The sequence below is a fragment of the Hydractinia symbiolongicarpus genome, chromosome 3 (assembly GCF_029227915.1).
Source record: "Hydractinia symbiolongicarpus strain clone_291-10 chromosome 3, HSymV2.1, whole genome shotgun sequence".
Taxonomy (NCBI): Eukaryota; Metazoa; Cnidaria; class Hydrozoa; order Anthoathecata; family Hydractiniidae; genus Hydractinia; species Hydractinia symbiolongicarpus.
In genome coordinates this window covers 26,906,941-26,929,107 of record NC_079877.1, presented here as the reverse complement: position 1 = coordinate 26,929,107, position 22,167 = coordinate 26,906,941, and the positions used below count along the sequence as shown (strand labels likewise).

At 32.3% G+C, this 22,167-nt stretch overlaps 2 protein-coding genes across 2 annotated transcripts; both read right to left on the bottom strand.

Annotated features, from left to right (window-relative positions):
- Positions 1-425: 425 nt before the first annotated feature.
- LOC130636553 (uncharacterized) lies at positions 426-4,512 on the bottom strand. Its single transcript, XM_057446304.1, has 2 exons — positions 3,548-4,512; positions 426-1,255 (listed from the first exon to the last, which is right to left on the bottom strand). Exons 1-2 carry the CDS (start codon positions 3,763-3,765, stop codon positions 802-804), a joined length of 672 nt encoding a protein of 223 aa, XP_057302287.1. The 5' UTR covers positions 3,766-4,512; the 3' UTR covers positions 426-801.
- A 144-nt stretch (positions 4,513-4,656) lies between these two features.
- Positions 4,657-17,627, bottom strand: LOC130636552 (uncharacterized). The gene is made up of 8 exons (XM_057446303.1): positions 14,197-17,627; positions 8,733-8,764; positions 8,083-8,109; positions 7,882-7,989; positions 7,455-7,572; positions 6,828-6,931; positions 6,571-6,735; positions 4,657-5,732 (listed from the first exon to the last, which is right to left on the bottom strand). Exons 1-8 carry the CDS (start codon positions 14,417-14,419, stop codon positions 5,694-5,696), a joined length of 816 nt encoding a protein of 271 aa, XP_057302286.1. The 5' UTR covers positions 14,420-17,627; the 3' UTR covers positions 4,657-5,693.
- Between the last annotated feature and the right edge of the window lie 4,540 nt (positions 17,628-22,167).

Here is a 22,167-nt window from a genome sequence, read left to right as displayed (position 1 = left end):
TAGCCCGTGGAAGAATCCACGGGGTCTCCCGTCCTTTATATTTACCCCTCGCAACAAAGGGGATAAAAAGATATCGCATTTGAAATTCGTGTTTCCGTAACATCATTTTCTAACTCAGTGGGGGGTCCGCGCAGAGACAGACAGACGACGGCCATTATTATAGAGACAATACGTTAAAACTCTATTCACACTAGCACCGAACTTACGGAACACCTTAACAACATCTTGATCTGAAATCGACAACCGAACAAGATGATACCTGAATTATACATTCAGAGACAATAGTATTGTAAACTACACACAGTAAGTGCAATAAAATATTTGGACAGGCATCGACTCAATGAATATTTTAAAAACCAATAATATCACCTTTTGAGTACTGTTTCACTAATACCAACAAACGAACGAAAAAAAAAAGATGCACATTTATAGAGATTTTTTTTTGTTTTTTTGTCTCTTAATATTAAAATATATACAAATCAGCCCATAAATTAAATTCCCACCAAAATCTCTTTCCATAAAGCAGAAAGTTTGGAGCTCATTGAAACGCCCGCTTACTAATAAGACACACGCGCTCTTAAGCCGAATCTCCACTGGACGATAGTCACGACGATTTTTGTGACGGAAAGTAGAAACCAATTCAACTTCTCGTCATGACGAAAATCGCGACCAATCAAATTCGAGTATTGATGACGATCGTCGTAAAAAAAAGTCCCGTGGAGATTCGTCTTTACGTGGTATAAATAAATATTCACATTTCTAGCTAATTCTCAAAATTGTACAAGAAAATACAATATACTATCAAATACTAAAATTTTGATGAGGTAAATATTCTTGACATTCATATAAATCAAACAAAAAACTGTACTTGTTTTCACAACATTCCTCTTTCCCTTCGTCCGGTATGTTCACATCGAAATCGGTTTTCCCTTTTTCCGTTACAAAGTCTTCTGGGAAATATAAATCTTTTATATCAGGCTTCAGACTGCAGTCCTTATTTTTTTCTTTATACAAAGTTCTGGTCTTGGGAATTATCACATCATCGGCTTCTACATTTAACGAAGTCAGATTTTTATATTTCCGATCAGTGGGTTTGTAATTTAAAACAGTAGTAACTTCTTCACCAATTGTATTTTGCACCGATTCGGATAATTGGATTTCCTGTAGTGCCTTTGCCACGTCGAAGTTTCGGTTTCGGTTTTCTTCTATTTCGCGCGTTAGTAAATTCGTCGTGTGAAGAGACGGATTTGATAATCTAAAGGCCAAAATACACTATGCGTTTTATTGTGCGTTGTGTACAGAAACGACAGGCAGAACATTTTTTAGCCAATCAGATTATTTTATTTCGTGAGAATTGCTGAAAGTGTATTTACTTTCTGTAATGTGCGCAATATTTTGAAGTGGAAATTACTAGCAGAAAATTTTCTGTTCTGTTCTGTTTCTGTCCGTTCCGTTCCGCGGAAGATTTTCATGAAGTGGAAAACAGCCTTGCATCTTCGCTTCAACTTTCGTTATAGGAAAGCAGATTTAGTGTTAAAATGTTGGGAAGTGCAAAGTTTTATGAAAGAAATATATTACCTACAAAAAAAGGCGAGATTTAAAGAATTAGCTAGTAACATAATTGGTTTAAAATGTTCTTTTTTTGAAATTTTAAAAAAAACCTAGCTAGCTGGATAAAATTTTAGATCTAATTTTGAATTTAACACTATAAATGAGAAAGCCTTACAAACATTGACCTTAAACGATTATTTACATGGCTGCAAATATTAGAAAAAGAGCTTTTGTCTATAACAAGTATATTTTGTATACTAGCTGTATTATAACAGGTAAACTTCTGTGCACTTTCGCACGTCATTGCCTTTCCTGGGATCATTTTCCTAAAAATGTTTTAAGTTAAAAACGTTTAAAGTTAATCTAACAATACTGGGTAATACTGGGTCGTGATTCTATAGTGCAGAATTTATTATGTTTTATGTCTTTATCTCAATAGACATATTTTTCTTTCCATACGCATGCGAAAACACAGAATAACACAGAATAACACGAAAACAAGATTACTTATGCGCAGACTTCCAGAAATTTGTTGTTTATATGCAAGTATGAAGAATTTATAAACAAAATGTTGTTAAATTTGCACAAAATCAAAGTTGAGGATGGCGTGATGAAAAAGTTGATTATAATACTGTATCTTTTGGTACACGTTAGCCATCTAAGCTACTTAAGCTATCTACAACCCCTGGACATGTTATATTGAAAAGGCGAAATTTCAAAGAACGCAATGGAACTTATACCACACTTCACTAATGCTTAGTAACACTATTACTCTGATCTTTTAAAAAATAGCTTTCCACAGACAAAAGAGCGAATAGCCAGCTAAGCCAACTATAGCTTAGCTACACGAGTACAAAAAAAAAGGATAAAAACAAACCAAATAATAAGCAACTAGTGATGGGATGGCAAATTTGTAAGCGTCTTTAGGTACTCAACTTTAGCAACTCCCAAAAATCAAAAAACAAGACACCATTAAAAAACGAGTAAAATACTATGAAACCAAAGTTATGACAGCTGTGAACTTTTTCTTTGACTAAAAAATTTTCTTAGGCAATTTCTTGACGAGCATTTTGCTAAAATTATCGAAAATATAAGAATCTTTCAATTCTGAAATCATCTTTCAGTGCTGGGATCAACATGAGTTGCTTATTTAAAAAAGCGTAATGAACATTTGTTGCTTTCGATGACATCATATAAATTAATACTGTCAGATTATTGACTATTGTGTGATCTTCCAATAAGTTATATATTGTTTTAAAAGCACTATCAGTAAACCTGGGTAATGTTATTTTTACAGACGTTGTTTAACAGTTAAGGTACATTCAATAACTGGTAACAGAGGATATATACTAACAACATCACCAATTTTGATAAAAAGTTTAAAATTTCACGTTTTTTTTAACAACTCACTCAGCCAGCTAGCTAGCTACTCATATCATCATATTCACAGCTAGTTTTATCTAGCTCATTTAATAACAAGAATAATAATCAAACCATTAAAACGGCCTGACAGACACATACTATTACCCCATATTATTATTACCTAACGATAATAATTAGAGGGCATGAAAAATAAAATTTTGCAAATAATCCAAGCAAACAAACTATATCTCCATTTCTTCGCTGCATAATAAAAATGTGCATACAACTGACCTCGTTTTCATGTTATTCGGTATTTTGGTATCTATTTTTCGCTGAATGCAATTCAATATGGAAATAGGTCTATTAAGAAAAAACCTTCAAAAGGCTGACATGAGAAGCCAATTTATTATACCATATTTTATCCCTAGTAGCGCCTTGGCAACGCTTTAGTTACCACCTAGAAACAACATACATGCAATAAATATTAAGATTATAAGGTTACATTATCGATCTATCCTTAATCTCCAAGTATGACCTTTATATAGCGAATCCCTTTCTGCATCTCTGTAAATATAAGATATGTTGGTGTCTCAATTTAAAAAGGGTTAATTTTAAATTTAATAAGAATACTTACGGGCATGGTTCCAAAAACATATCTTTTACTTTATTCTCTTTAAACATAACTTTCTTCTTAGCATCACAATGCTTCTTTCTGTTCTTTGTTTTACCTTCATTTACCACTTTGGTCGTTTTTTCAGGAGTAACAGTTAAATCGGTCTCATGAACGAACAATTTCGGTTTGCTAGATGGTTTTGGTGCAGCAACTGGATACGACTCAGCTAATGTTGGCATTTTTACTAGGTGAATAAAAAATGTAGTAAAAACCCATGTTGTTGGATTTTTACGTGGAGTTAATACAATTTTTTTATAACAATAATACCATACTTGAACAGACGCCCCCTGAGAGTCCCCTTGGTAAAAAAACAGTTAGGAAGGGGGCTTAACGTATGTATATGTATGTATAAACTTGAGATAAAATTTGGTACCAAGAGTCTGATGGTAAATATATGGTTTTTCATTTTTACATATTCTTGACTCAAATCAATTAGTCTCCTTGCTTCTGTCTCTCTCTTTGAAAAGTTCGGGTTTCCAAATACAGTAATTAATAGTAATATATACTGTAGCAACAAAGGTAGTTAGAATATTTATAACGGAAATCTTAAACCAGAAATAGGAAATACTAGCACTATTAATGCAAGAAGGAATAAAGTGCTTTCTATCTGAGGATGATATTATCATCAATACAAAATACAGACAACACGTTTAAGCTGAATAACCAAGTTGATTTACAACTTTCTTGAAGTGATCACATGGATAGTTTTGTTTCAAGGTTATGTATGTTTCCACTTTTATTTTATTTTGTCTGTAGTCACTTGGTGAGGCAAGGTGGTAAAAAAAAAAGGATTTTACAAAAAACATATAACCAATTGAGTCTTAGTGAATGTTTAGTAATTGATTTAACCGGTAAATCACCATCACAGTTCAATCTCATTGTGTACAAAATACTCAAACATACTTTTTTTTCAGTCTTAAAGCAGTTTAAATCCTTCTGACATGCAAATCATAATTTTTTCAAATTTTGAATACATGCATTCTATTCACTAATTCGTGAAGAAATTTATGTAAAATCGTCTGCCACTGCTCGCAGCGACGATTTTTGGCACACAGAAAACAGACATTGCAATATAGATAGTCGACGTCACCTCTTTAAGACATAACGCTTTTAAAATAAAACACAGCTTTAACTGCCAAAAATAGAACCCATGCTAAAAAACTAAAAAATAAATTGAAATTACACCCTTTTTATATTAACACAACTATTTTTAGTTTTCCTAAATAAATGCCCAATAAACGCCTACCCTAAAAAGAAGCAGGAAATTGCCATTAACCAGGTTAACACTATTTCTGGTTATATCGTGATAAATTGTTTTGATTTCACACAAGCAGCCAATAAGATAAAAATATTAAAAGAAAAACTATAAACATGTTAAAATAATGTGCATTCTTCTATTTGATTTTTTCTCCCTTTCTTTCTTCTTCAAAATTTATATGAAACAAATAGCAAAACTAAAATAATATATACAAAAAGAAAATTACAATTATATACTAATTATTACAATTATTTGAAGACTAATTATATTAAATTATTGAAATAAATTTGAAAGATGTGCTAAAAATGTGCTCACCAATATGAAAAATGTGACTTCTTTCGTAGCATAAACAGATATATGGAGAGTAAAAAAAAAAAAAAAATAGCACAAGACATCAGGAATAGAGAAATAATATTAAAAGGGAACGTACAACATTAATCACAGGTGTATAACACATTAATAATGTACAACACAAGAAAGTGTGATGTAAAAATGTAAAAAAAAAAAAAAAAAAAAAAAAGAAAAATGATTACGTAAAGAAATACAAAAAAATAACAAAAAATAACAACCAACAAATTCCATTTATGAGGCGGTTATATAGTTTTGTTGTTGTACAGCATTTCAGTGCTCATTTAAAATAAAATCTATATCAACCCTAACGCTCCAATATCAATTCTTATCAAACCAACTTACTGATTTATGTCACGTAAAACTATGAGTGCAATTTTTAAATTTATGTACAATAACAACTAAGAATTGTTGACTCAAAGATCATTAAACATGTAATAATAATTTCAAAAGAAACATTCTCTCAGTACTCCCTTTTGCCTTTTCTTTTTCGTACGCCAACTAATGTCTTGGTTCGTATGTGTGGCCATATGGACTATACTAAATACAAAAAGAAAATGTTACTACAATACCACTTAAGATTACAATCATAATTTAAATTCAATTTGAACTTTTTGAAAGAAAATTGAGTTTAAGATTGGGTTGATTAAATAGTACCATTTAATGGTACCTTTTTTGATTTTTTACAAACAAATGGCATCAATAGTGGATTGCTTAGTTGAAGGGCTAGAGCAAAACATTTGTGGATGCAATCCTTAACTTAATAAACCTCTTTTTTATAACCATATAGGGGTTGGGAGTTCCTAAATAATTTACACATAGCATGTTATGAGGGTACATAAAACAGAATTTTGTTCATAAAACGTAAACATTTTTTAAGCAAAACTTTGCACAGAACATGCATGAAAAAGATAACAAAAATTTTTTTCAAACAAAATGAATCTGGCATGTCAAAAAATGTAAATATAAACTCAATATGTAAATTATATGCGAAAAGAAATAAAAAAGGTAAAATGATTGAATAGGAATGAAATCAGGGATAAGCATATTATAAATACTAAATAGAGTTTAAATATGAAAAACCATATTGAGCAGTCTTTCCAATAAAGAAAAGACTAGCCGTGAGATTTTTATTTAAAAACAGAACACCCAATTCTGTTAAAGGCGTGGAGGCTTGCGAGTGTGATCGCACACACTACAATGACAAAACTGATTGAGGTTGGGCTCAAAATACACTTTACTTATAAAAAATATGTTGACATGTCAGTAACCTAAAATCAACAGATACAGTCACTTGTCAATATACTTCAATCAATAGCTTAAAATGTAAACAAAGAAAGCTGCTGAATAACAAAAAAATAAATTTTAACATTCTTACAGCAAGATTGACTTCAAATTTCGCTTCATCACCTAATGCACTGACAAATTGTGATGGCAGTATGTTATTATTAGCATCAACACCAAAACACTGGCCTGAAAGTTGATCCCTCAACGTCACATAGTGATCCAAAGTCTCATGCAACACTAGATATGCTGGTGTCATCTAGAAAAAAAGATGGAGACATCTTGTGGTTCTTTAACACAACTTTTGGTATATAATAGATAATATAGATAGAAAATAACAAAATAACTCACACTTGTGGAAGGTAGACCATCTGTTATTTTCAAATGATATGCATTATTTTCACCATTACGGAGAACAACTTTATTCTCATACCTTTCAAGTACCAAAAAGTGTGCTAAAAGTATTATACATTATCATATGTTAATCCTAAAAGTAGCTCTGCACTCAACGTTAAAAGACCTTGCCACATTAAGTTTATTTTTGATAGTGTGACATTATTCAAAAAATAGCTGTGGAATGGTCAAAGAATGTTTCTTATATTTTTACAGGGCAGCCAGACTTAACACTGTAATTTTTAGAGATTTTAAGAGAATTTAGGTTTCTGGGTCAAATTATAGAAAACACTAAAAAAATATACTATTCCATATTTTGGGAAATTTTGCTAATGTAGTTAAACATAATAACAAAAATAGGTAAAAAAAATCACCATAAACAATTTTGGGAAATTTTTAAAGAATAGTATATACAATAATATACAATAAATGTGCAAATAGGTTACTTGGTAGATAAGGGTCTCAATTTATTAACCTGTTTTACAGATGATTTTTGCTGCTAAAAAGCATTAAAATAATTCAGATGTACTGAAAATAAATCATATATATTTATTTTCAAAACTTAGTTGACAAGAAAAATATTACCATTATAGTCATTTCCAATGTCACCCTTACAATCAACACTTCCATCTGCCAAAACTCGCAGCATTTTCCCTCCAGCTTTAGAACGTAACTGTATGCCACTTCCCCTCATAAAACAATCCTATAATAGGAGCTTTTATATTTGAATCAGGGTTTTCGGACAAACAATATAAACCGTTTTCCCCTGGGTTTTCGGGTTGTTTTTTTTTCATAAGCAATACAGCACAGTCCACAATGAAATGCTACACAGACCTTGAAATGAAGGAGAAACTTGTGATAAAATGATATTTTTCTCTCTCAGCTTCCCTGGGTTTGTGTAGTATTTTCTTATTATAACTCCTAGAAAAGAACTCTTCTTCCATATTTTCCATTCGTTTTTACGAAACCTGTTAGAATTTTCAATTACAGAGTGGTTACTTTCACTACTTACAAGTAAAGGGCTTTTAGCATGTCTATCCATTTCATTAACAAATCCTTTTGCAGCTTCTTGAACAACATCACTTTGCATAGCAGAAGCAACTGCTCCTCCAACTGATCGCTAAAATTAACAAGACAGTTATCACATTTTATTTTTCGGTGAAAAGCACTGCAGTAATAATATTTTCTACAAATAAAAATCAACTTGACTTACAGCTAAATTAGATGCTGTAGAGCCATTCTAAAACAAAAAAATTATAAAAAAATTATGTGACAGTATGGCTAATATGTCATCGTGCTTCTAATAACCCTTGTAAAATCCCTCTCTCCCACCTTAACCCTTTCTCCCACCTTACCCCTTTTTCACTCCTAACCCTTCCCCCCCCCCCCAAAAAAAAAAAATCGTGTCTGCCATTGCCAAGCTATGTACTGTTTATGTACTGTCAAATAGAAATGTGCAAATCTATTACATGACTAAATCAGGCTTAAATTTTTCAACGAAAATCATGCGTATAAAAACAGAGTAGCAGAGTAGCAATGCAGACACTGGTTGATACTAATTTTCTTATTTGTATGTTCAATTGCCAAAATATTTTAGAACTTTAAATATGAATGAGTCTTTGCACTGACAATTTCATATTCATTTAGATGTACAAACAAAATAATTTATTTTTTGCTCTATTCATCACACTCCTTTTAAAACACATGAAAAAAAAATTGTCATTCATTTTAAACTTATGACATTTTAACTTAACTAACAAGCATTGACAATGTAACTTCCAATAGGGATTGTGGATTGCCAGGGCTAATTTTACTTGTCAATCTTCTCCTACTTATAACTATTTTAATGCCACAGGAATTTACCTGGTAATGCACGACAACAGCTGGTGCTGGATCTAAAATGAAACAGAACAACAATTGGTACATCTTTCAAGAGGACAAAATTTACGTTAACATGGGCACAACTACTAACACCCAGTTTTACCCAGTTTTTTAGGAGAAAAATAATCCATTTTCAATACTTGCATGTAAGTAAAATATGAAAGCCAACAATAACAACGTTTTTGAAGTTTCTGGTTATTAAGATCATTCACAATGAAGGTACACAACAATGAGAGCAAAATTCTATTCTACTGGAATTCTACTTAAAATAGGAATAGAAGAGAAAGGGTTGCGGACGAATGCAGCAAAATTAAGTAATGGTTAAGCATTGAAGACAAGTGTAGCCTTGTAGTCTTGTGAATTGATTTTTTGTCAGACATATACCACATTTTATAGGCTAGGATCTTGACTTTTTAGAAAGAATGATATAAGGATGGTTAAATGGATGTGTAACACCAGTTTGAGAGATAGAGTTTAGATGAGCCGAGAAGCATGCTAGGTATTCATAGCAAGAAAAAAAAGTGTTATCCACATAAGAAATGTTTTGTGAAGGAAAAATAAAATGTGGACGTTCGGTGTTGGTGTTTATTGTGATATGTGAAATGTGTGTGATTCAATAAGTAGAAATTGTCAAAGTTTTGCAGTTGCATTCCAGAGAAATTTTGTTTCCCCTTCTGGCTATAAAGTTACAAAAAAACGTGTTCTGTTACATATTGTGTTCCGGATACTGCGTCGTGTTAATCTTGGTGTTTAGTGTTGCATGCCTACAATATAGACATTACCCTATGACATTGTTCGCTGTGCTTTCATATTGTGTTTACCGTATATTCAAGTCGTGTTGAGAAGCGTACCAGTCCAACCACAATTGTTATGGTGCAATCAAATGTATAGCTGTCATCATCAACGATTAACGTAAGTGCAATATTTGATGTTTAACAAGAACATTGGCTTAGTTAGAACAGACATGCTGCTGAAAAATTTGGGTTGTGAATTAACTAGTCTAGATCAGATTGGAAAAGCCATAATATACACCTTAAAGTTAGAATACTAATGAACTATTTAGTAAGCTAAAACATCAAATCCTTTTATTTTGGCCTAGCGACATCATTGCCAGAATAAAAATATGATTTACAAAAATCTGCATATTTGGAACTTAAAATGTCTAAAAATAGAAATATTATGCAAAAAAGGATTTTCATAAAATTTCCAAGACACAGTAAAATGTTAAGATTTTTTAAACTTTCTGGAAAAAAAATTCTTAAAGCAATTTTAAAAACAAACAAAATTGCTTTCAATTTACACAAAATTGTCCCTTTTTCAAAATTTAAGTACTGCAATATCAGCCATCTCCAGGAAAAGTCTGATGTTGTTAAGATGAAAATATTAAAGGTTATGAAAGATCGAGTCATGAATATATGATTGCAATCTGGTAATTACAATCCCCTCAAAATTCAAAAATACTACCTACCAGGAAAATAAAATTCCTGTAAAAATAATAAAATCTCTGTGAAAATGTATCATCCTACTGCAATAATTAAATAACTGTCAAGGTAAACATGGCAATATTGTTTAAACAAACAAAACTACATTCTTTTATTTTTAAACATTTTATTTTGTTCAGAAGACAGTTATTGCAGTATTCTATGTCTCTTAAAATAGGGGAGAATGTTTAAGACGTTTACTATGTTTACTATTGTTATATTTTAGATTAGTTTATAATTGTGTTGTATGACTGGGGGTTTTATCTATCTCAGTAAATATGTTGATGTTAACAGTGGTAGCAGAGGGTGAGTCACAATTACAAGATACCCCCAGTCTTTAATGATAAGAAGCCATATAATCGTTATGTTGATGAATTGAAAGCATGGACATTATTAACAGATATAGAGAAGGAGAAGCAAGGCATCGCAGTGGCCTTATCCTTACCAGAAGAAGATTCAACACAAGTATGAGATGAAGTGTTCAGTGAGATTAGTATTGCTGATTTGAATAAAGAAGATAGAATAGACACTTTGATAGCATTTATGGACAACTTGTTTAAGAAAGTAAATTAACTGATATGTATATGAACACAAACTTTGATTGTTTTAAAAGAAAAATTGATGAAACTATGGAGTCGCATATAATAGAGTTTGAAAAGTTGTACAATAAAACAAAGAAATTTGATATAGCATTACCAGAAAGTGTTTTAGCATTAATTACTTGATGGAGCTTGTTTAAAACATTTGGACAGACAGCTTGTACTTACTGGTGTAAACTATGAAGAAGTAAATACTATGTTTAAACAAAGGCAGGGTTCGAATTAGCAGTTTGCAATTCGCAATTTGTGAATCGAAATGCCATTTTTGCGAATCACTTTATGAAGAAAATGATAAAATTGCGAATTGAATATTTTTAAGTGGCGATAGAAATGCTTTTTTAGATTGCATTTTAAAAACCTAAGAACAAAAAGCGGCAATAGAAAAGGTTTTTTAGATCCCATTTTAAAAACCTAAGAATGAAAAGCAGTGATAGAAATGCTGTTTTAGATCGCATTTTTAGGAACTTTAAAATGAAGAACAGTGATAGAAAAGCTTTTTCAAATCGCATTTTAAGAGCTTAAGAACGAAAAACGGTGATAGAAAAGCTTTTTTAGATCGCATTTTAAAAGTTTAAGAACGAAAAGCGGCAATAGAAAAGTGGTAATTGATCTAAGGTGTTCCCAGGCCACATCTAGATGGTCGTTTACTTCGTTACAGAGTGCCGAAATTTTTGCGAACCAACTTTACTTTTCTAATTCGAACCCTGAAATGAAAAGTGCATTAAAAAAGTTTTTTGGAGAACAATCAGTACCCGCTAATAGCAATGAAAGCATAACAGTTGAACCATCTATTACTAAAGCTGAACCTGTATTTATTACTGGAACTCATGGAAATTCAGTTAGACCTCGAAACGAACGTCTAAGATATGGTAACAGAAATAATTATGAACGAAACAATCAACGACCATTACGTAAAAGAAATGATAAAAAGCGTGAACCACTTAGATGTCACATTTGTCAGTCAGTTATCCACTTTGCTGGGTTTTGTCCTCATGGGAATAAAACCTTTGACAAGCCAGTGTTCCAAACAAGTGATGAAAATGATATGTTGGAAAAAGCAGTTCTTTTTATGGGCGCAGTGATTGAAGATAAAAGTGTTTTATTGTCAGAAGCTCTTAACTGTACTGTACTAGATAGTGTTTGCTCAGCTACTGTTACCGAAGAAGATTGACTTAAGTGTTATTTGGATTCACTGACAACAGAACAAAAGTGTAAAATACAACGATCTCCCAGTGACACTGTTTTTCCATTCGGTTGTGGGTAAGATTAAAATCCAATGGCAAAGTTAAAATACCATGTAATACGGCTGGGAAGGAATGTGAAATTGAGTTGAATGTGATATATACCTCTTCTTCTTATTAAAACCGCTATGGAGAAAGCGGACATGAAATTAGATCTGGTAAATGACACTGCTCAAATATTTGGTACATTAGTTGATTTGCAGAGTACAACATCAGGCTATTATTGCGTACTCTTGAAAGAGGACGAAGTCTGTTTCCAACTCAATATTGATAAATGAGTTGTTTAAAGAAAAAGAAAAGAGAGTTGTAAAATTGCACAAGCAATTTGGACATCCCATTGCAAAACGGTTAGCAAGTTTGTTGGTTGATGCAAAACTAGTATATGATGAAGACTGTAAGAGAATCCTGGATCAAATTGAGGAGAAAGAGGATTTAAGAAAGAGCACAAACTGCAACGTAACTCACCAACTGCAGCTAAAGACACTCTTCGTATGTTTTTTGGAATGACAGCCTGCAAGAATTGGAATTGCATGGCATTAGATGTAAAATCTGAATTTCTGCATGGTTACACCATTGATCGTGATGTTTATGTTACACCACCCAAAGAAGCAAATGTTCCAGATGGATTCACATGGAAGCTTGTTAAAGTCGTTTATGGCTTAAACGATTGGTAAAAATTGGTATTTGAGTGTACATCAGACCTTATTAAAGCTGAAGGCAGAGCAGTCCAAAGTAGATAAAGCACTTTTCTACTGGAAAGATACAGATAACAATCTTTGTGGCATCTTTATAATGCATGTAGATTATTTTGTACTTGCAGGAAATAAAATTTTTAATGCATCTGTTATGTCACATTTGATTAAAACCTATAAGGTTGGTAAGATAGAAGAGACCAACTTTAAATACATTGGGATAAACATTTCTCAAGATGGTGGAAATAAAACTATGGATCAAAAGCAGTATGTTGAATGCATTCAGGAAATACAGATTTCCAACAAATGGTCCACTAGAAATCATGATGAACTCAATGATGACGAATTACATGAAAATAGATCTGCAATAGGATAATTGAACTGGATAGGTACTCAAACTCACCCAGATTTGGCTTCCGATGTGCTGGAATTAAGTGTTTCCATTAAAAACGCAAGAGTAGAGCATCTTTTGGTGGCTAACAAGGTTAGAAAGTGAAAGTCACCAACAATGTGTGTTTAATCTTTCCAATTATGCCAAAGTATTAATTGTGGAAGGTGGTAGTCTTTTCAGATGCGTCATATGCAAACTTACCAGATGGCGTCTCCAGTGCTGGTGGTAGTATAGTGATTGTTGTTCCCAGAGGATGGGAAATGTTTCCTAATTTCTTGCTGTTCAAAGAAGATCAAGAGGGTTGTTAAGAGTACCACTGCTGCTGAAGCCTTATCCTTAGTTAATGGTATTGATAATGCATACTACATAGGCTGTTTAATGTCACAGATTTTGTTTTCACAGAGAACAAATAAGAATTGTATTCCTGTAACAGCTTCTATTGATAATAAATCTTTGTATGAAAATATTTATGCTACTACTCTGGTGTCAGAAAAACGTCTTAGAATTGGTATAGCAGCTATTCAACAAATGGTCTATGAAAGAAAAGTTTCTGTTTGGTGGGTACCAGCATCATTACAATTGTCAGATGGAATGACCAAGCAAGGAGCATCCTTGCAGCGACTGATAAATATTTTAACGAATGGGAAGATTACGTTTGATTGATTACGTTATGAGCAAGTTGTTGTATCACTTTGAGAGATGATATGACAGGGACAATAATTCTTGTTGTTGAACGAATCAAAAAAGAAAACAAAACAAAACTACATTCTTTTATTTTTAAACATTTTATTTTGTTCAGAAGACAGTTATTGCAGTATTCTATGTCTCTTAAAATAGGGGAGAATGTTTAAGAAGTTTACTATGTTTACTATTGTTATATTTTAGATTAGTTTATAATTGTGTTGTATGACTGGGGGTTTTACCTATCTCAGTAAATATATTGATGTTAACAAATATAAAATAAAATGTATAAAAAATGGGCAACAGGATGATAAACAAGAAACAAACTGTCAAATATAAAGTGAATAATAAAAAATCTTACTTTGAACAAAAACTGTATTTCCCGGAACTGTTTGAATAGTCTGCACAACAGGTGCAGGAGTGATTATTCGTCCTCCTGATGGGATGATCGTAGTACCAGCTGCCAGAACAGTGGGTGCAGGAGGAGCAATTACAGTACCAGCAGGATAAACAACAGGTCTTGGGTATAATGCTGTGCTTTGCACAAACCCTTGTGCATACGATGGAACTTGATAATAAGTCATGATATTTTTAAAATTATTTATTACAAAATATCTACAAAAAAATATAAGTTTTACTCTAGTTTTATGTAGTATTTACTTGAAACAAAAGGCTATATATGTACAGTTAACACTGGATTTGTGTTGATTTCGTGTTATATGATACTATACGTTCGTTTCGTGTTCAATATGTTTGTTACGTGCATGTTTTATTGTTCTTTTATGGTGTATTGCGTAATTAACTTGTGTTTTATATTTGTGTCTCAAGTTTGCTATTTTTATTGATAGAATTTATATGTAGTTTTTTTTCACGTTTTTTTTTTCATTCCTGCTCAAAAGACAAAGTAACAAGTTCAAATCAAATTTCAAACGCAAAATTTACGAAGTTTTATTTTATCAAATTTAAAATAAATTTGCGTCTGTTAAAGAAGTTCAAGAAAGTTAAACACTCACAATGTTCATCCTTCCAAGCCCTGTTAAGAATAGTTGGTATACATTTGTTATTTATTTATTTATTATTCATTTCAAATTTAAGTGTTGTGTTTTTTTCGTATTTTTATATTTTCTGTGTATTTTCCTAGTTTGAACCTTGTTTAACAAAAGTTCCAAACAATTCTATCAGGGTTTTTTGTGATCCCGCGAAAACTTAACATTCAAACAACTATTAACCCAAACCTACAAAACGTCGAACCTTACTTTAAAAATTCATGAGTAAAAGAAGTCCAATCCAGAATTGATTATAAACTTTTGCACAATATGGGCAAAAAAACCCAAAAGGAAATCGCATCAAGGTGTGACAGATCAATAAAGGAACTTTCAAATTTACTCCAAAACATCAGTGTTGATGATTTAGATATGGCAAATGATAAAATTGTTGAAATCAATGCTTTACTTGCCAACATAAACGATTTTGTTGATGAGAATGAAATCGACTCATTTGCCGCTGTTATTTGAGATATTGATGTTTGTGTTGAAAAAATCAAGATTAAAAGGTCAAATTTGCGTTCGCTTTCTATTCAAATCAAATTAAATATTGGTGAAACTAAATTCGAAACAGAATTTGCCAAAAACGTTGAAATGTCTTTTGCTAACATCAAAACTTATATCAAGTCTGCCAAAGATCTGAGAAAATCAATTAGAGAAAAAGAGAAAGCGGATTGTACCAATAAAGACATTTCAAACGAAAAACATCATTTTGAAATTACGAAACAAAAAATTTAAACTACTGCTTTTGTCATCAATGAAATTTTTCGCATAATAAATGAACTTTCAAAAGATTTTCAAGTCAACAAAGACACATTAAACAATGAAATAGTTAAAAAGGAATCAAATTTACAACTTAAACTTTGTCAAGCAAAGAAAATCCAGTATTTGTTGGACACTGTCCCGCCTGAATATCCAGATAAGGAAAGTATTTTGCAAACGATAATAGAAGCTTATGAAAAATTAAATTTTCAAAAGAAGGAATATGTCGAAAATCTTAAAACTGAAATTCAAATCAGGGAGTTATCCAAAGAGAAATTGTTTAGTTCATCAAACCTTAATATAAAATTGGAGAAATTCAAAGATTATAAATCAAAGCTTAATATTTATTCATTACAATCCATGTTTGAGAAGCTTTATTCAAAAACAACACCTTCAAAATTGTTACCAGACTTACTTACAAAAAATCATCTTGACGTGATTCCAAAACAATGCTTCAAAAGAAACTCGGAAGATGTTAAGAAATTTGGTCTGCTGTGGAAAATAAAAAGTCCCGATACTTTGCAACACGGGTTATCAAAACTTATTACATTACTCCAGGATATTTCTCTGTCCAAAGTTCATAACATTCAAAATAGGCTTTATTTTGGTTTGAATATGATTTACCATGTTAAAATATTCGATCAGGTAGAAGAAGTTGGTTCAGAAATCAAATTAGATGTGTTGATTGTAGATCATGTCAGAAATGCAAAAATGGGGAGAAAATTGAAATTCTAAGCTTAAAGGAAGAAGTGGGACAAGAATTAATAGATTGATCGGTTTCAGTAGATGAATCAAGTAACCTCACAATTGCCAGACTACCATTCATTCATAGCCCTGCAGTGAAACTTGCTCCAAACAAGAAAAAAGCATTGAAAGTTTACTACCGTCAACTCAGAAAACTTAACAAATCTGTTAAAGATAAGGAAGATGTGATCAATTCAGAAAAAAAAAATGCAATCACTTGGATTTGTGGAGTTTGTGCACAACCTTACACCGACACAACAACAGTCATTAAAACACCAACTCCAAAACTTCATTCCCTGGCGTGCTGTAAGGGGAAAATTGTTTACAACACCATGTCGACTTGTGTTTGACGCATCGCAACCCACTGACAGTGGAACAAGTTTAAATGACATACTTGCTAAAGGTACCAATTACATGAATAAATTGCTGGAAATTGTCATTTGTTGGTTTAGTCATCCAATCGCTTTTCATACAGATGTACAGAAAATATACAACACTGTCAAGTTAATAGAGCAAGAGTGGTGTCTGCAACGTTACATTTGGCAATCTGAATTGGATATCACGAAGCTACCAGTTGAAAAAGTAATTAAAACCCTTACATATGGTGTCAAGTCCAGCGGAAATCAAGTGGAAAAGGGATTAAGAGATACAGCCAAGCTCTCTGAATTTGAATACCCTGAAATATGTGAAATGATTCATAACGAATTCTATGTTGACGATTGTCTCTCTGGAGAAAAAACACAAAATCAAGCATATCAAAGAGCAGATGAATTAACAACAGTACTTAGTCATGGAGGTTTTATGTTAAAAGGTTTTACGTTCTCAAACCAAAAACCAGCAGATAAATTGAGCGAAGATGGAGAGAGTATATCTGTTGCAGGAATAAAGTGGTACCCTGAAAATGATCAAATCAAGTTGGATATACAACTCAATTTCACCAAAAAATCTCAAGGAAGAAAACCAGAATATGCGGCAGCCATTCCAGAAAAGTTAACGTGGAGAATCTGTGTCGGTTAAGTGGCAGAAATCTTTGATTTAACAGGAAATTGACACCACTAACTGCTTCCTTGAAACTGAATCTGCACACATTATCACAACGAAAACTGGATTGGGATGACGCCATTCCTGATGAGTTAAGACCGCTCTGGACTTCACATTTCGGAATGATGAAATAAATAAATACAATTTGGTTCGACAGAACAATAGTACCATCTGATGCCGTAAATTTAGACGTGAATACAATCGATACTGCAGATGCTAGTCAGTCAATTGCGTGTTCTGCTATTTATGCTTGTTACCTAAGGATGGTTCGTTTTCCATGTCAGTGAGTGGATGCAAAAACTTGAAAATCACGTTTATGGATTTAAAGGGTAGACTTCACAAAGAAATGGAAATTAAATTCGAGACATGCCCTGTTGGGGGACAATTTATGCATGGTAAAGTAGAAAGAAAAATTAAAGAAATTAAAGAATCTATATTAAAATCAAATTCAAATGAGAGATTTTCTATACAGTGGGGGACTCTGGGTACAGAAATAGCCAATTGTATTAATGATCTCCCATTAGCTATTGGAGATGTCACAGCTGATTGTGAAAATGCTGATCTAATTATTACGCCTCAGCCGCAACAATGACAGGTCACCAGTTGGTCCTATTCCCTCAACTGATAAGCTTTGGAAATTTATTGATCAAAACCGTAGGATATTCAATGCATGGTTCGAATGTTGGTTAATAACCTATGTACCTAAACTAATGAAACAACCAAAATGGTTTCGAAATGATCTTAATATCAAAATTGGCGACATTGTCCTATTCCTAAAAGCCGAAAATTTGTCAGGACAATATATGTATGGTTTAGTAGTTGCTGTTGAATTTGGAAACGATGGTTGTATAAAAACTGCTGTTGTTAGATATCGAAACTCAAGCGAATCGACTAATCGAGTAACAAGACAAGCTGTCAGAGAATTAATCGTTATTCATCACGTTGACGAATTGGACATACAAACTGAATTACATGAAGCTGCGTTGAAAGCAAAAGCGATGTTAAATTATAATAAATAAGACAAATCTCAAAATATTGATTGTCAATATCAATTATCAATCAAAATTTTTCATTTGTCTGGGGGCAAATAAAACTGGATTTGTGTTGATTTCATGTTATATGATACTATACGTTCGTTTTGTGTTACGTGCATGTTTTATTGTTCTTTTATGGTGTATTGCGTAATTAACTTGTGTTTTATGTTCGTGTCTCAAGTGTGCTATTTTTATTGATAGAATTTATATATGTAGTTTTTTTTCACTTTTTTTTTCATTCCCGCTTAAAAAGACAAAGTAACAAGTTCAAATCAAATTTCAAACACAAAAGTTACAAAGTTTTATTTAATCAAATTTCAAATAAATTTGCGTCTGTTAAAGAAGTTCAATCTTTTTCTTTTAATCCTTTCAAGCCCTGTTAAGAATAGTTGGTAAACATTTGTTATTTATTTATTTATTATTCATTTCAAATTTAAGTGTTGTGTTTTTTTTGTATTTTCGTACTTTCTGTGTATTTATTATAGTTTGAACCTTGTTTAACAACAAGTTCCAAACAATTCTATCAGGGTATTTTGTGATCCTGCATAAACTTAACAATATAATTACTGAATATCAATTAACAGACAGTCTTATAATTCAGGTTTGTGCTCAACTACTATAAATCAAGAGAGCTTGTTGATACCAGACTGTAAAGGTTGAAACTGTTCGAGGATTTTATGTAAGAAGTCTATTTTATAATTCCACATATACAGTACCGCTTAAATGTAACTTTACATGTACGGATTAGTTATCACCTTCGGATGAGCTTTCGGTAGCGTCAGAACTTTTGTTGTTATTGTTAACTTATTGTTAAATACATGAGCTATTTTTGCATGTTGAAAACAATAGAGTTTATGTCTTGTTTGCGAGATTTAATTAGCTCATGTGAACTCCATGTATCCCATTGTTGTATTTAATTGCTATAGTCGTCAAGAGATCAACAAAAGAAAATAAAACTTAACAAACATTTAAGTATTGTTAGATCGTATTTTAAAAGTTTAAGAACGAAAAACGGCGATAGAAAAGCATCGTTAGATCGTGTTTTAAATATTTAAGAACGAAAAACGGCGATGGAAAAGCTTCGTTAGATCGCATTTTAAAAGTTTAAGAACGAAAAATGGCGATAGAAATGCTTTTTAGATTGCATTTTAAAAATTTAAGAACAAAAAACAGCGATAAAAATGCAGTTTGGATTGCATTTTACAAGTTTAAGAACATAAAACAGCTATAGAAAAGCTTAGTTAGATTGTGTTTTAAAAATTTAAGAACGAAAAAGGGTGATAGAAAAGCTTTGTTAGATCGTGTTTTAAAAGTTTAAGAATGAAAAACAGCCATAAAAATGCTTCGTTAGATCGTGTTTTAAAAATGTAAGAACGACAAGCAGTGATAGAAATGCTTTTAACGTGTTATGTTCGTTCATTTTTCTAAAATAATACTTCAATAGCCTTTTTGATCTTTAACACTTTTAAGCAATAACATGCATGTTATATGTTACAATAGAAGGATTCATCAAATCTTACTGCTTTGACTCGCACATGACGATAACAATAAAAAGCAATTATTAAGTTCATTTATAAACAAAAGATATGTGAACGTTCTTTATGTAGACATGAGATCGTTACATGAGATTGTAAAACTTGCATACATGTGAAGTTACATTCAAGCCGTACTATAGTTATACAGGATATACACACTTCAACATTGGAAACACTGTTATTAATGGTCCTGTGTTCTGAATGTATACATTAGGTACACATCAACATTGCCTACCTAATTTCATTCACACATTATGGGTTGGCCTGCAGCTGTGGTAAAGGCACTTGTTAAACATGCCCACAATGTGAACCGAACCACAGACTCTGTGATTGAGAAGCAAACTCCATAACCACTAGGCCATGCACCACAAAGTTAAATTTTGTAGTTAATGGCAATCAATTGGTACTTACTTTAAGAAATATACAATAACTAGACATAACCCCATGGAAAAATCCATGGGGTTGCTCGTCCTTTATATATCGCATTTCGTGTTTCCGTAACAAAAAGACAAACAGACGCACGAACAGACAGACGACGGCTATTATTATAGAGAAGTACACTCAAGGGACCATAAACAAAATCCGCCTGTCCTCTTACCAGTCTTTTGTCAAGAGTTATTCAACTCCTACTCTTTTTTGCATGGAATTATTTGAATAACCAGAAAAAAATCTTGAATCTTTTCCTTGCTTCTTCACTTTGTTCAAAACCTTATGGTCAGGTTGCACCAGTTTTATATCCTCAATAAGAGTAAAGAAAATCCCTGAGCCACAAATAAATTTCTGATTTGTTAATTCATAAAACCATCTTTTTGGTTGAATTACAAATTTACCAAAATGGCACTAGTAATTTATTCTCTGAGTTGGTGGCGTCAATGTTTTTTCACCGCGTGTGTAACTAGGGACCATTTGGGACCAATTTGGGTAATTTTCCAAACCTGGGTCCCGAATCCGTTTCGGAATGAACGGGTTTATGACGTCATCAAAAAACCTTTAAGCCTCAATATTTCCTTAACCGTTGGTCAAAAATACATAATCCTATACATTTTCTTGATCAGCATTTCAAGAGCTATAACATGAAGGCAACAGGTATAAAATTTTTAAACCCGTAAACCTCACTAACCATTCATCAAAAGCACGTGATTACATACATTTTCTTGATCAGCACTTTGAGGTCTACACAATAAAGGCAACGTAAAAACAAGGTTCTAATTCTTTTTGCAGATGGGTTGCTGACGTCATCAAAATTCATATGACGCTTATTTTTCAATTTTATCCTGCTTCAGTGGGTTTTTCCACTGGCTTTATCGACTAGTATATTATAATTCAAGCATATAACTTTACAATAAAAATAAATACAAGAAGTTTGATTGATGATGACATTTTTTATTTTATTTTAATGGATATTTCGTCTTGTTACTACAAGATATTATCAACGTAAATTATTACAATTATCTCACAATTTTTTTAATATAATTTTCAACAACTACAGCAGAGGGCGTATAAAACAATACTTAACAAAACATATAACGCAAACCCAAGGGTATAAACTATATACCGTTGGAAATGGTAGGATTAAATTTTTGCAACAGCATTCTAAAATATGACCTTGTCTAGCTGACGATTCATGTTTTCAAAGGACTGCAGATAGATGGATGTGTATATTTTACAAGACTATGCAGACCCAATTAGGGTCCGCACTCTACTAGATAACTCCTAGCAACGTCCAACGCCCCACACAGTGTGCCATCTCCCCAATTTCCCTCACATGGCTGGGGTTAACCTCAGGGCTATGTCACATTCACTCGCCCATGTTGAATCGCCGCTAAGGGAAATCGAACCCTGGTCTACTGCATAGAGTGCAAGAGTTATAACCACTTCGGCACCACAAAACTGTTCAAAATTAGAGGTGCTGCAGCACTGTTCTGTCCATATTGAGAAAACGACCTGCTTATAAACAGGACAGCCAGATTATGTTTTTTTCCCTGAATATGTCATGGTGACCGGATTATGAATGCTGAGATAATGGCTGGCCCGGCAGGCTGTGATTGGTATTTTTTTAAATTTTTGTGCGAATAAAAAATTCACAAATTATTGTCGCAGAATGACGGATTTCGTGCTTTATGTACCTGTGGAAGTTTATTTTATGTTTTTAAACACATTTTATACTGAATAA

What these genes read in the sequence shown, in the direction of transcription:
- LOC130636553 (XM_057446304.1), bottom strand. Translation starts at nt 3,765, where the DNA reads ATGCCAACATTAGCTGAGTCGTATCCAGTTGCTGCACCAAAACCATCT. An exon ending in ATGTTTTTGGAACCATGCCC is followed by an intron (nt 1,256 to 3,547) that starts GTAAGTATTCTT and finishes TTTGGCCTTTAG; the next exon opens with ATTATCAAATCCGTCTCTTC.
- LOC130636552 (XM_057446303.1), bottom strand. Translation starts at nt 14,419, where the DNA reads ATGACTTATTATCAAGTTCCATCGTATGCACAAGGGTTTGTGCAAAGC. An exon ending in AAATACAGTTTTTGTTCAAA is followed by an intron (nt 8,765 to 14,196) that starts GTAAGATTTTTT and finishes GTTTCATTTTAG; the next exon opens with ATCCAGCACCAGCTGTTGTC. An exon ending in CATTGGAAATGACTATAATG is followed by an intron (nt 6,932 to 7,454) that starts GTAATATTTTTC and finishes TAATACTTTTAG; the next exon opens with CACACTTTTTGGTACTTGAA.